We start from the raw sequence: 12,484 nt of genomic DNA, 5'->3' as shown, positions 1-12,484 counted from the left end.
GTGTGTCAGTTCTGTGTTTCTGGTTTTACAAGCCAGCATTCCTTTTTTTTTTTTTTAACAGTTTAAAGACAGAGTTTAATTTCTGTTAATAACAAAGCACCTGACACCTAAGGGAAGTCGTTGAAAGAATTTACGAAAGAGTGAGAGAAACACCAAACAAGATGTCGTTTAGCACACATCCTGGTCCATATCGTGGCCAGTTACACGACCCACTTCTAACGCAGAAAACCAGGTCACGTCACACTATTCTGATCTCAGAGGCATAACGCTTACCCCCAGTGTCTAGGAGTTAGAGGAACACATTAGGTCAGAGGTTCCCAAACTTTCTCGGTTTACACCGTCCCTAGCATCTCCGTTTCTTCATGTCACCCCATTCTTCATTAGATTTTGTGACACATTTGCTCTCCTGGTAGCAACTAATGAAAACCTGGCTTTGCCAAGATAACGACATCGTTCAAAGGAACGGAGCCCAATCTGACGTTAGAACGAACTACCCCGAGCTAAAAGCTCTTGCGGTGATGAACAGACGTCAGTATCGCTTACATTTAAAATATCCTGCAGAAATCGACACATGGTAACCTACTATATACTTCAGTTAAAAAAAAGAGAAGAGAAGCAATGCTGCAGTGCCTCTGTGTGTTCACGCCTGGTGCCTCGGCACACGAGCTAAGAACTCTGCCACTAGACCATTTGCCTCCGAAACGGAGATGAAAACCACCCTCCCCTTGACCGCGCTTTCCTCCGTGTGAAGCACAGCTGCTTCTACTTAATGAATGTGCTGCCTAAATGAACATTGCCCTGTTCCACTCCAGAGATTTCATGAAGAAAACACCTGTGGACTTACACCAGCCTCTGCAGAGGATGCTGAGAGAGCTGTGAGGCATGCCAAAGCCTTCTCGCCCCGTCGTCCGTCAAGGAACTTCCCGCCAAGCTCAGGTGGGTCAGGCCCTTGTTGCTCGCGAGAGAGTAGATAAGGCTTTTGCACGAAGGCGCCGTGCGGCCACAGTTCTCCAGCCTGAGGGGGAGACACGCAGACGCGGGGCAGTTTAATTCGTGCCTACGGCCGGGTTTTCTTTGTCCCATGCTGAGAGGGGAAGATTTCCATCTGGGCTTTCCCTCCAAATGCAGGTGCCTCCCCCTCCCCCCCGGCACCAGCTCCTGGGGCTTCCCAGATTTCAAGGGGAAGATAGAAGCTTCATTGTGAGAAGGAATTGTAGATCAGGAGAGATGTTGTACTGTGGGTTTAGAGGGAAGAGAAACGGACCAGCAGTGGCCAGAGAGTAAAGGAGAGAAACGGAGGTGACCTGGGAAGGGATGTCATCTCAGAAGTTGCAAAAATAGAAAGATGCATACAAAGAGGTGAGCAGGCGTTCCTGTTAGAGAAGCAGGTGCCTGGTAAGGTTGTGGAAGCATTTTCATTAGGAGTGAGGGGTAAACAGCATGGTATCTAACACTGTAATACTTTGTGCAGTGACAATGGCTCCAGGACTGCCGTGGTGATCAGTTTGTAATGTAGAGAAGCATCAGCTCTGGGGGGTGGGGGAGGGTGCAGTTCGGCGGCAGAGCGAGCACTCAGCGTGCACGAGGTCCTGCTTCAACCCCCAGCACCTCCATTTAAATAAATAAACAAACCTAATCGTCCCCCCAAAAAACAAAGACATTAAAAAATTACACAATTTAAAAAAAACTAAAAGAAGAGAAAAGCATCAAATTGCTGTGCTGTGTACCTGAAACTAGTGATATTGTAAGTCTGTTATACGTTGATTAAAAAATAATAAAATACCATATGACATCACTCATATGTGGACTCTAAAAAAAAGGAGGAAAAAAGAGGACACTATGAACTCATCTACAAAACAGAAGCAGACTCGCAGACATAGTAAGCAATCTTACGGTTACCGGGGGGAAAGGGGGCGGAAAGGGAGTTTGAGATTTGCAAATGTTATCCACTATATATAAAAATAGATTAAAAATGAGCTGCTTCTGTACAGCACAGGGAACTCTATTCAATATCTTGTAATAACCTTTAATGGAAAAGAATATGAAAACGAATATATGTATGTGTCTGCATGACGGGGGACACTGTGCTGCACACCAGAAACTGACACATTGTAACTGACGGCACGACAATAAAAGAATAAAATAAAAAACAAAGTAGTGCTTGAGTCATAAACAAACAATAAGATGCTACTTTCTGCTCAGCAGATTGGCAAGCAGTTAACAAGAACACGGGGGCGGTGACAGAGCTGGACGAGGACCTGGAGTTGGGGGAGCGTTCACACACCCCGCGGTGGGCCTGCTCCAGAGACATGCACTCTGGAACACGCCCTGCAGAGCTGCAGACGGATGCCCTCGGTGACCTGGCAGCCCTGCTCCCAGGATGTGCCTCCCAGGGAGTGCGTGCGCGTGCGTGAGCAGCCCAAGCTCCCGTGGCAGGAAGGCGGGCACCCGGCTTGTTGCACAGCCACAGAAATGTTATCGTTCCGCACCGGAGAGGAACGGACTATGGAAACAGCTGAATGCAGACGAACACTGGTGTCAGGTGACTGGGAAAAGAACACATCACTCGATGAGGCCACTTGTGTGAAATGCAAACCGATGCAAAGCTACGTTCTGCTTGCGGCTCCGTGCAGAGTGCCACCGCTGTACGTGCAAGTAAGGAGCCCGCTCAGCCCCTTCAACGTGGCTGTCGGGGTGGGTGGCGGGGGCCAGGGGTCGGGAGCTGGTATGGTCGGTGAGCGTGGAAGATAGTATTGGGGAGGTTCTAGTTCATACACTGGAGGATGGACACACCAGGCTTATTATAACTTATTCTGGGATATTAGGTGTAAACACATACTTTAATGTAGATCTGTCTGTCTCTGTCTCTGTCAGTCTGTCTCTGTCTCTCTGTGTCTCTCTGTCTCTGCTCAACCCTTCCCTGACCCTCTAGGTCATGATCCATCACAGGACTCAGGTTTGCTCCATCACACACATGTCCTCCCATTTCTGCTTTTCTCCTAGAAACAGTCCACCAGACAGACGGGCCGCAGCATGACAACCACGAGAGGACTCAGGACAGCCTCTCCAGCCGGGCCGCTGCAGGTAACATGCCTCAGACGTCCCCAGGGAGTGATACCCCAGCACCAGGGTCCTCAAGTGGATGTTACTTGTGAGGTTCCTGGCAAGATCGGTCCAGGTTTTAGGGGTGAATGGGCAGTCCTCCAACCTACAAAAGCCACACAAGAACGTTGAGCCTTAGCTTCCGGGGAAGACGGTACCCACGTAGCCACACAGCCCCACCTCCTGTCTCACGTTCGTTATTCACCCAAGAGTGACTGAGGGGTGATTTCCGTCTTCCCTGAGTAAAATGCATCAAATTCAGCACCCGACTCGCAAGTTGCCAACGGGAACCAACGCGCCCTGGGGCCAGGGCCAGCTCGCCTGAGCTGACCATGCGGCTCTAATGCCAAGCCAGGGACTCGATCCTGCCCTTGGAATATTACTTCTTTTTACATTTGTTTGCCAAACCATCTCCCAGATGAAGAAAGCATGGGAATTCACTCGTGGAAGGTGACTCTTCCCAAGTCCCGCAGCTGTGACCATGTCAGGCCAGGTCTCCAGCTCCAGCCGACCTGTTCATAAAGACTTCAGGCCGACGATTACGTGTCCCCACCTCTTCTGAGTGTAATTCGGAGCCAGAGACTAGAGTGGGGGTTGCCAGGGGCAGGAGGGGAGGGGGGGGATGTTGGGCAAAGCTGTGAGATGAGTACGCGCTGGGGACCTCGTTTATGGCGTGGTGACCGGTTGACAATGCTGTGCTGTATGCATTTGCTAGGAGTCGACCTCCAGTGTGGTCACCACATACACAGAAGTGGTGGCTCTGGGAGGTGGTGGGCGGGTCAGGTAGCTCGTGTGGCATCGTTGCCGGGTGTACACGTGTACTAAGTCATCATCTCAAAGAAAAAGCTGAGTGAACAGCCATAAAAAGGAACGAAATTCTGCCATTTGCAGCAACATGGGTGGACTTGGAGATTATCATACTGAGAACGTAAATCAAACATTATATGATAGCGCTTATCACGTTTTTAGATTCCTCTTTTATGTGGAATCTAAAAAATAATACAAATGAATTTATTTACAACACAGAAACAGGCTCACAGACATAGAAAACAAATGCATGATTACCAAAGGGGAAAGGGCGGGAGAGGGATAAATTAGGAGTTGGGGATTAACAGATACATGCCCCTCTATATAAAACAGGTAAACAACAAGGATTTCGTCTATAGCACAGGAAACTAGATTCCATATCTTGTATTAACCTTTAGTGGAAAAGAATCTGAAAAAAATCATGTGTATAACTGGGTCACTTTGCTGTACTCCTGAAACTAGCACAATATTGTCAATCAGCTACACTTCAATTTTAAAAAAAGGGAGTGGAACTGACAATAACTGAACCAAAGTAAGCGGTCAGGCAGCCTGGGCCCATAACCCCTCCTCCGAGCAGGCCACCTGGGTGTCTCAGTCTGTCTCAGGTCTCACCTCAGAGCCTGCGGGAAACGCCACGGGTGTCTCAGTGCTGCGCACAGGAAGCCAGGACCTGCCGCCTCACTTCCGTGCCCTGGGTCTCCAGGTGTCTCACTGCTGGTTCTCCACCACAACCCTGATAGAGTCCTCGTTCAGCAAGAGGGGTTCTCACGTCTGAAGCTGGGGAGGTGAGCGGCGCCCGTTACACTAGGACCCCATCAGCCCCTTTGTTCTTTTTCCGTGAGCAGCTTTATTGAGGCGTGACTGACACCCTCCACAAGTGCGTGCATCGTTTACCCAATGCCGCCGATTCCGTGAGTTTGACGTGCTCGTACACTCGTGAGACCACCGCCACAGTCAGGGGGATAATTTGTCCTTTTTCCTCTCGCAGCTTTGTTGAGACATAACCAACACAGAGCAGCATGTCCGTTTACGGTGAACAGCATGTTGATTTGACGCACTGACACGCCGCAGAACGATCACCACCGTGGCGCTCGCTAACGCCTCCACCGGCCGCGTGCTCACACTTCCCTTTCGTAGTGAGAACACTGAATGGCTACTCTCTTAGCAACTTTTGAGCATATGATACAGTGTTGTTAATTACAGTTGCCATGCTGTGCGTGCGATCCCCAGAACTTAATTAATCCTTTAACTGGAAGTTTGTACATTTTGACCAACATCTCCCCGTTTGCTAATGAGTTCCTCTACGCTCCATCAGTCCATAAATGCACGAGGGCCCTTTCTGTGCAGCCCAGGGCTCCAAGCTGGGTTCCCTTCTCAGCTCAGCTTCCTAGCTGGACGGCCTCATGCTGGCCATGTCACCTCCCCACTCTCACGTCCACCAGAGAGCTCACGATGTGTTCTTGGGATGGTCACAAGAGCTAACAAACGCAATGTCTGTGACAGGCTCTGCACAGAGCTTGCTGTAGACAGGGAGGCATCAAAACGTGGGGCCCAATAAGAACCAGTATAATAACAGGAGAGAAAACAGGTCAGATACTGGCCAGGGGCCGCAGGACGTTCGGGGTGGGGGGAGGGCTCCTTCAAGGCATTTTGACGAAGTGTTGAGTTCCTGGGTTTTGAAAACCGTCAGGAGAGGGCATGCAGGGTGGTAGCTAAGGGAACTGATTCTGAAGCCACCGATTCTTGAGTTTAAACCTGTATTTCAGTTACGTACCAGCTGTGTAAGCTTGTGCCCCAGTTTCCCTGTCTGTGGAACGGGGATACCTACTTCTTAGGGTGGTTGTGAGTTATTCTGTTGGGGATCTGCAGGTGGATTTATCTAGGGAGGAGTTTAAAAAGTGGACCTAGGGGGTCCTGGGGGAGCATTCTTCCTAAAGTTCACCAGCTGTGTGGTCTTAGACAAGTCACTCAACCTCTCTGTTTCTCACTTTTTTTCAAAATTCAGGATAACACTACTTACTTCAAGAAATGCAGTGAACTATGCTAAGTGCCTGCTTAGCACATGGGCTGTCAGCCAGTGACCACTCAGGGAGTAAAGACAACTAGGAATTTCAGTTTTTTTGAGGAACCCCCATACTGTTTTCCATAGTGGCTGCACCCACTTACATTCCCACCAAACAGTGCACTTGGATTCTGTTTTCTCCCACGCCCGCACATTTGTCTTTTGGATGCTAGCAATTCTAACAGGCGAGAGGTGGTACCTCACTGTGGTTGTGGTTTGCGTTTCTCCCGTGTTCAGTGATGTTGAGTACCTTTTCATGCACCTGTTGGCCATCTGTGTGTCTTCTTTGGAAAAATAACCTCACTCATATGTGGAATCTAAAAACTAACTCATAGAAAAAGGATCAGACTTATGGTTGTCAGAGGCGTGGGAGACTCACATCCGCTTTGCAGCTTTTAATCTCCTGTTCCTTTCCCATCCTAATGCCTTTCTCTAATTTCTTCCCGGTTGCTAATTTAAATTTAAAATTAGTTACAACTGTCAATGGCCTGGATCCCCAGAGTCTGTTAAGGTGCAGAGTGGGGAAGACCAAGTGCTTTTTTTCTTTCTGCTCTGGGAGATACTTGTAACGGGAAGGAGCCAGGAACTCTACTGCCCTTCAGGGGTGAGTCAAACTAGTTAAAATCGTTAGTTAAAATTGCTCATTTAGTCGGCCAGCACCTCCAAGACGATGTTAAGTAGTGGTGGTGTTAAGACGACCGTATCCCGTCCTTGACCTCCGTGTTTCTGCTGGACTGGTTTCACGGGGGGTTTCCTGGCACTGGGAGGGGAAACGGCCATCAGGTGTGGTTGCCTCTGCGACTTTCAGGCCTCGTGGGCTCTTCATCCCGCTCATGTTTCATTGTTCTCCAAGGCCTCTGGGATGGCAGGACAGGTACGCACATAAACGGACTTGGGCCCAAGTGTAAGGCTCCACTCACATCGGGAAGGCGTGGCTTCTGACTGGAAGCCCACCTGCCCCTCCCCGCCCCGCTGGTGATGGCCTGGCCTGCACCTGGGGGCGGGGGCCTGCACCTGGGGGCGGGGCTCAGCCCTGACCCCTCCCGAGCTGCGCTGGCGCGGAAGGGGCGGGGCGCCCAGAGGCAGACCTGATAGGCGGCTGAAGGCCCCGAGGACCAGTCACGGGCTGGGGGAGGGGCGGCCTCGGCTACCTCCTCGAGGCTCCGGGTCCGCTGGCGGCGCCTGGAGGGTTGCACGGGGTCAGAAGTCTGGTTGGTAAGTGACGCCTCCTTTCTCTGTGGCTCCCGACTTTTCCCTTTTCCTGGCGTCTCTCCCCCTGTTGGATCCTGACGGCATTTTCTTTTCTTTTTTTAAAAAAACAGCTTTATTAAAAAAAGAAGGAACCCCCGCTATTTGTGACGGCGTGGGTGAGGCGGGGGGCGCTATCTTAAGTGAAGTTAGCCGGTCCTGGAAGGAAAGTACTGCGGGGCTCCGCCTGTGTGAGGTCCTGCGGGGGCTCCGACGTGGGGGAGGGGGCGGGACGTGGGGCGGTGCTGCTTCTGACGTGTCCTTAACCGGCACGGGGCGCTGGCACCCCTGGCTTCGCTCGTTTGAAGCTTCCCGCTTCCCAGACCCGGGAGGTTCTCCGGGTCTTCGGGAAATTCCAGTCGAAGCTCTCGGTCCTTGGATTCTTTCCCTCCCTGTTTCCCTCCTTTCCACCCCCGCTCCACCGCTCCCTCTGGTGCGTCCTCCAAGCCTCTCGCGCCCTTGCGTGGCTTTGCCTGTTGCTCCTTGCACCCGCCGTGGGGCCTCGTGGCCCCCGAGGCTCCCCTCGCTGGCAGCACGCCCAGTACTGAGCTCAGCTGATCCGCAGGACTCGCGGACCCCTCGTGTGGGAATTCACCCGCTCGCCAACGTTTGCTTCTAACCCCTAGATCAACACTGGGGGCGTCCCCCGCTCAGTCTCGGGCGCGCGCACAAGGTGAGCGAGCGGAGGCACCTGGGCCGCGCTGCCAGCTGAGGTCGGACCAACAGGCCCCTGCCCTCTCATTTCGGCTCAGCTCGCATCCCCTGTGCAGGTGCCCCCTTGTGTGTGTGTGTGCTGGTGCCTTGTCTGGCTGCTGCGCTCTTTCGGGCGACACTGCTGTGTGCCAGAACCCCTGGCGCAGCGCTGAAGTGCCGGCGAACGTTCCTGAGCTCACGCGGGCTGAGATGCGCCTCGTGGAGAAACAGGTGCATTAGGTGAACTTCCTTCAGGCGTGAATCGTAGCGCTGTCAGCCGTGAGCTCAGCGGCAGTGGCTCCATGACGCGTGTTAAGAAAGGTGTCTTTAAACAGAGGCACGTGTAAGACAAGGTTGTGTGTTAGTTGGCTGATACAAACGCGAGGACCAGAGGCCCAGAGGGACCTAATCCTGTGTTTCCTATAGAAGCCATGGTTCCCTGTTCAGTGATTCAGTGTTCCCGGTGACTTCTAGAAACGCGAGCACTGTGAATAGTGAAAACGGAGAAGTGACTGTACTTACAACAGGAAACGACACACGTTTAATGAACACATCATGTGTGCCTCATGTACCTGGGAATGGAGAATTAAGCAAGCAGATAAAGACTTCTTTTTTGTTCTTAATTAAATTTTTTTTTCTCAGGGGGAGGGAGGCAATTAGGTTTTTTTTTATTGATTTATTTAATGGATGTAACGGGGATTGAACCCAAAGCTTGTGCATGCTAAGCACATGCTCTACCACTGAGCTATACCCTCCCCCAGTTAAAGACTTCTTAAACTTGCATCTTCATGGCCAACATGTAAGCTCGTGAGATCTGCTCATTCAAGTCTGTGTCACCGGTTCCTAGTGTAGCTCTGAGGAGATAATGTAAAAACGTGGTGATTATAGTTGATAACTTAATTGACATTTGCCAAGAGAGTAGAACTTTAATATTCTCAACAAAAAAAAAAGTGTGTGAATACATATATATCACATGTAGTGATGGATGTGTTAATTGGCTAGATGGGGAGAACCCTTTCACAATGTGTGCGTGTATATTCACCATGTATATGTATAAAGTCACCATGAGGTATGCTTTAAATATCTAACAATTTTATTGTTAGTTATACCTCAGTAAAACTTTTTAAAGGGGGAGGAGGAAAATCCTTTTTTCGTTTATAAGAGTAAGATTTAAAATGAAAAAATTTTTGATTTGTGTTTGCTCTCACAATGGCTGAATGTGTTAAAAAATTTTTTTCATTGGAGGTACTGGGGATTGAACCCAGGACCTTGTGCATGCTAAGTGTGTGTGCTCTGCCACTGGGCTGCACCCTGCCCCAACCCCAGCTTAATGTGTTTTATGTGTACACCCGTGTACCATCTCCATGTTCAAGAGACAGAGTATTTCTGGTACCCTAGAATGCCTCTAAATGCCCTTTCCGGGCTCCCCCAGAGCAGAGCACTATTCTCAACTTTATCGTGGTGAGTTTGTTTTTGCCTGTTTTTTGAACTTTATATGAAGATATTATGCAGTGGGTACCTTTTGTTGTCTTTTCTCTTCTGCTCAACATAATTGTGAGGTTGATCCAGGCTGTTGCATGGATGTTGTTTGTTTATTTCTCTGTAGAATTCCACTGTGTGTGTGTAATACATTCTCTTCAGTGGACATTTGGGTTGTTCCGAATGTTTGATTATCACTGACTAGAGCTGCTGCGAACACTCTTGTACGTGGCTTCCGGTGGTTTTTTGTGGGGGAATAAGCTGGGAATGGAACTGAAGGATATATGTGCATGTGTGCTGCAAGCAGTTTTACAAAGTGGATGCATCTTTTTCACTCTCCCACAGTGATGTAGAGCATTCCAGTAACTGCACATCTTCGACAACACTTGGTGATGTCATGTCAGCCCTTATCGTTTTAGCCACTCCAGATGGGGTGTAATATTACTTCACTGTGGTTTTAACAGAAAATTCCTGATTCATGCTTATCAGTCATTTAGTGAACGTCATTTGTGAAGTTCTTGTTGAAATCTTCTGACCACTTACTAAATATTTTTTTTTGTGGTTGTTGGGTATAGAGTTTTATCTCTGTATCTCTATTTTTAATCAGTTAGGTCAGGTTGACTAATGATGTGATTCAAATAATCTATCTCCTTTTTTTTCCTGCTTGTTCTGTTTGTTATTGAGATGCGTGTTTAAATCTCCAGTTATCGTTTTAGTTCTATTTTTGCTTCATATATTTATTTATTTTTATTTTTATTATTTTTTGCTTCATATATTTAAAAGCTATACTATTTGATACACAGAATTTTAGAGTTGCTATATCTTCCTGCTGGACTGATCCTATTATAAAATGTGCTCTATATTGAGTCATAATTTTGCCTTAAAACCTACTCAGATGGTGGCATAGCTACACAGTTTCCCTTTCCTGGTGAGGGTGTGCATGCTGCATTTTTTCCTGATTATTTTCCTTGAAATGGTCCATGCTCTGGTACTTGAAGTGCACCTTTAAAATTTTTAATTGAGTTTGACAGATAGTCTTTAGTGTTTAGCTCACTTATGTTTATATACTTGCTGACACATTTGGGATTTAGTGTATTATCTTGCTATTTGTTTTCCAACATCTGCTTTCTGTTCTTCCTTATCATTTTTTGAATAACCTAAATATTCACTATTCATTTTTTCTTTGTTATTCATATATATATATATATATAAGTATAATCAGTTTACAATGTGGTGTCAATTTCCGGTGTACAGCACATTGCTTCAGTCATACAGGAACATACATACATTCATTTTCATATTCTTTTTCACCATAAGTTACTACAATATATTGAATATAGTCCCCTGTGCTATACAGTATAAACTTATTGTTTATCTATTTTATATATATTAGTTAGTATTTGTAAATCTAGAACTCCCAGTGTATCCCTTCCCACCCACTTCCCCTCCAGTAATCATGTTTGTTTCTACATCTGTGAGTCTATTTCTGTTTCATAAATAAGTTTGTCTTTTTTTTTTTTTTTTGAGATGCCACATATAAGTGATGTATGGTATTTTTCTTTCTATTTCTGGCTTACTTCACTTAGAATGACAATCTCCAGGTCCACCCATGTTGCAGCAAATGGCATTATTTTATTATTTTTTATGGCTGAGTAGTATTCCATTGTATAAATATACAACAGGTTTTATCCTTTATCCAGTCACCTGTCAATGGACATTTAGGTTGCTTCCATGTCTTGGCTATTGTAAATAGTGCTGCTATGAACATTGGGGTGCGTGTATCTTTTTAAATTAAGGTTCCCTCTGGATATATGCCCAGGAGTGGGATTGCTGGATCATATGGTAAGTCTATTTTTAGTCTTTTGAGGAGTCTCCATACTGTTTACCATAATGGCCAAACTCCATTCCCACAAACAGTGTAGGATGGTTCCCTTTTCTCCACACCCTCTCCATCATTTATTGTTCATGGACTTTTGAATGATGGCCATTCTGACTGGTGTGAGGTGATACCTCGTGGTTTTGATTTGCATTTCTCTGGTAATTAGCAATATTGAGCATTTTTTTCATGTGCCTATTGGCCGTTTGTATGTTGGAGAATTGCTTGTTTAGGTCTTCTGCCCATTTTTGGATCGGGTTGTTTGATTTTTTTGTTGTTAAGTTGTAAGCGCTGTTTTATATACTCGGGAAATTAAGCCCTTGTCAGTCTCGTCATTTGCATATATTTTCTCCCAGTCTGTGGGTGGTGGTTTTGTTTTGCTTATGGTTTCCTTTGCTGTGCAGAAACTTCTAAGTTTGTCTGGTGCTGTGCTAGGCACTGATGGTCCAGCCAAGGTCTGTTCAGAGGGAGTTGACATTCTTGTGGAAGAGAGAGAAATAAGCATTCAAACAGGGAGCAGGAGGTGGTGGGCGGGGAAAGCAGTACGTGGGTGGAGGAGATGCGCCATGGTTCCCCGTCTTGACTGGCAATTTGTTTTCTGCAGGTGCTCTTGATTTTGTGGCCTAAGTGCTCTTGTGTGAAGCGGAAACCTTGCATGTTGGGCCCGATGAGTTCTTCTGGTAGCATCTCCGTACACGATGGTTCCTATGAGAAGCTTCTGTCTTGCCTAATGGGCCTGGATCAGTATCAGCTGGAGGAATTCAAACTTGGCCTCCAGGCCCCGCAGCTGCTGCTTGAGAACTCCCGGCCGATCCCCTGGGCGAGCCTGAAAGCCGCCGGTCCTGCTGATCTGCTGTGCCTGTTGAGTGAGTACTTAACAGTGAGGCAGATATGGGACGTGACCCTCCACATCTTCGAGAACATGCAGCTGACTTCACTCTGCGAGGAAATGAGAGCAAAGACGAATGGTGAGTGGGTCTGTGAGATGGACGGCTGCCCGGTGCTCACGGAGCAGGGAGGTTGCACTGGATTTTTATGGGGTCGTTCCAAATTGCTGGTCTCCCCCTAAGAAAAAGTCTCCGTGGTGGGTTGTGCAAGTTCAAAGGCATAAAGGCTATGAAGGTTTGGAGCTGTTGCGTGGCAGGGATGCGATCAGAAGTAAGGAGAGGGAACTGAAGGATGCGTGTTCAGTTCCGTTGCCAGGCTGCTTTTAAAAA

At 47.8% G+C, this 12,484-nt stretch overlaps 1 protein-coding gene across 1 annotated transcript in view; it reads left to right on the top strand.

Annotated features, from left to right (window-relative positions):
* Positions 1-2,204: 2,204 nt before the first annotated feature.
* Positions 2,205-12,484, top strand: part of NLRP13 (NLR family pyrin domain containing 13) — a 40,497-nt gene continuing 30,217 nt past the window's right edge. Inside the window, exons 1-3 of the mRNA XM_031459260.2 lie at positions 2,205-2,655; positions 3,004-3,084; positions 11,872-12,235. Coding sequence (XP_031315120.2) covers positions 2,347-2,655; positions 3,004-3,084; positions 11,872-12,235 — 754 coding nt within the window. The 5' untranslated portion in view covers positions 2,205-2,346. The remainder of the gene's footprint in view (positions 2,656-3,003; positions 3,085-11,871; positions 12,236-12,484) is intronic.

Source organism: Camelus dromedarius, chromosome 9 (genome assembly GCF_036321535.1).
Source record: "Camelus dromedarius isolate mCamDro1 chromosome 9, mCamDro1.pat, whole genome shotgun sequence".
Classification (NCBI taxonomy): Eukaryota; Metazoa; Chordata; class Mammalia; order Artiodactyla; family Camelidae; genus Camelus; species Camelus dromedarius.
Note: the sequence above shows the minus strand (reverse complement) of the source record. Positions and strands in the feature narration are given on the sequence as shown.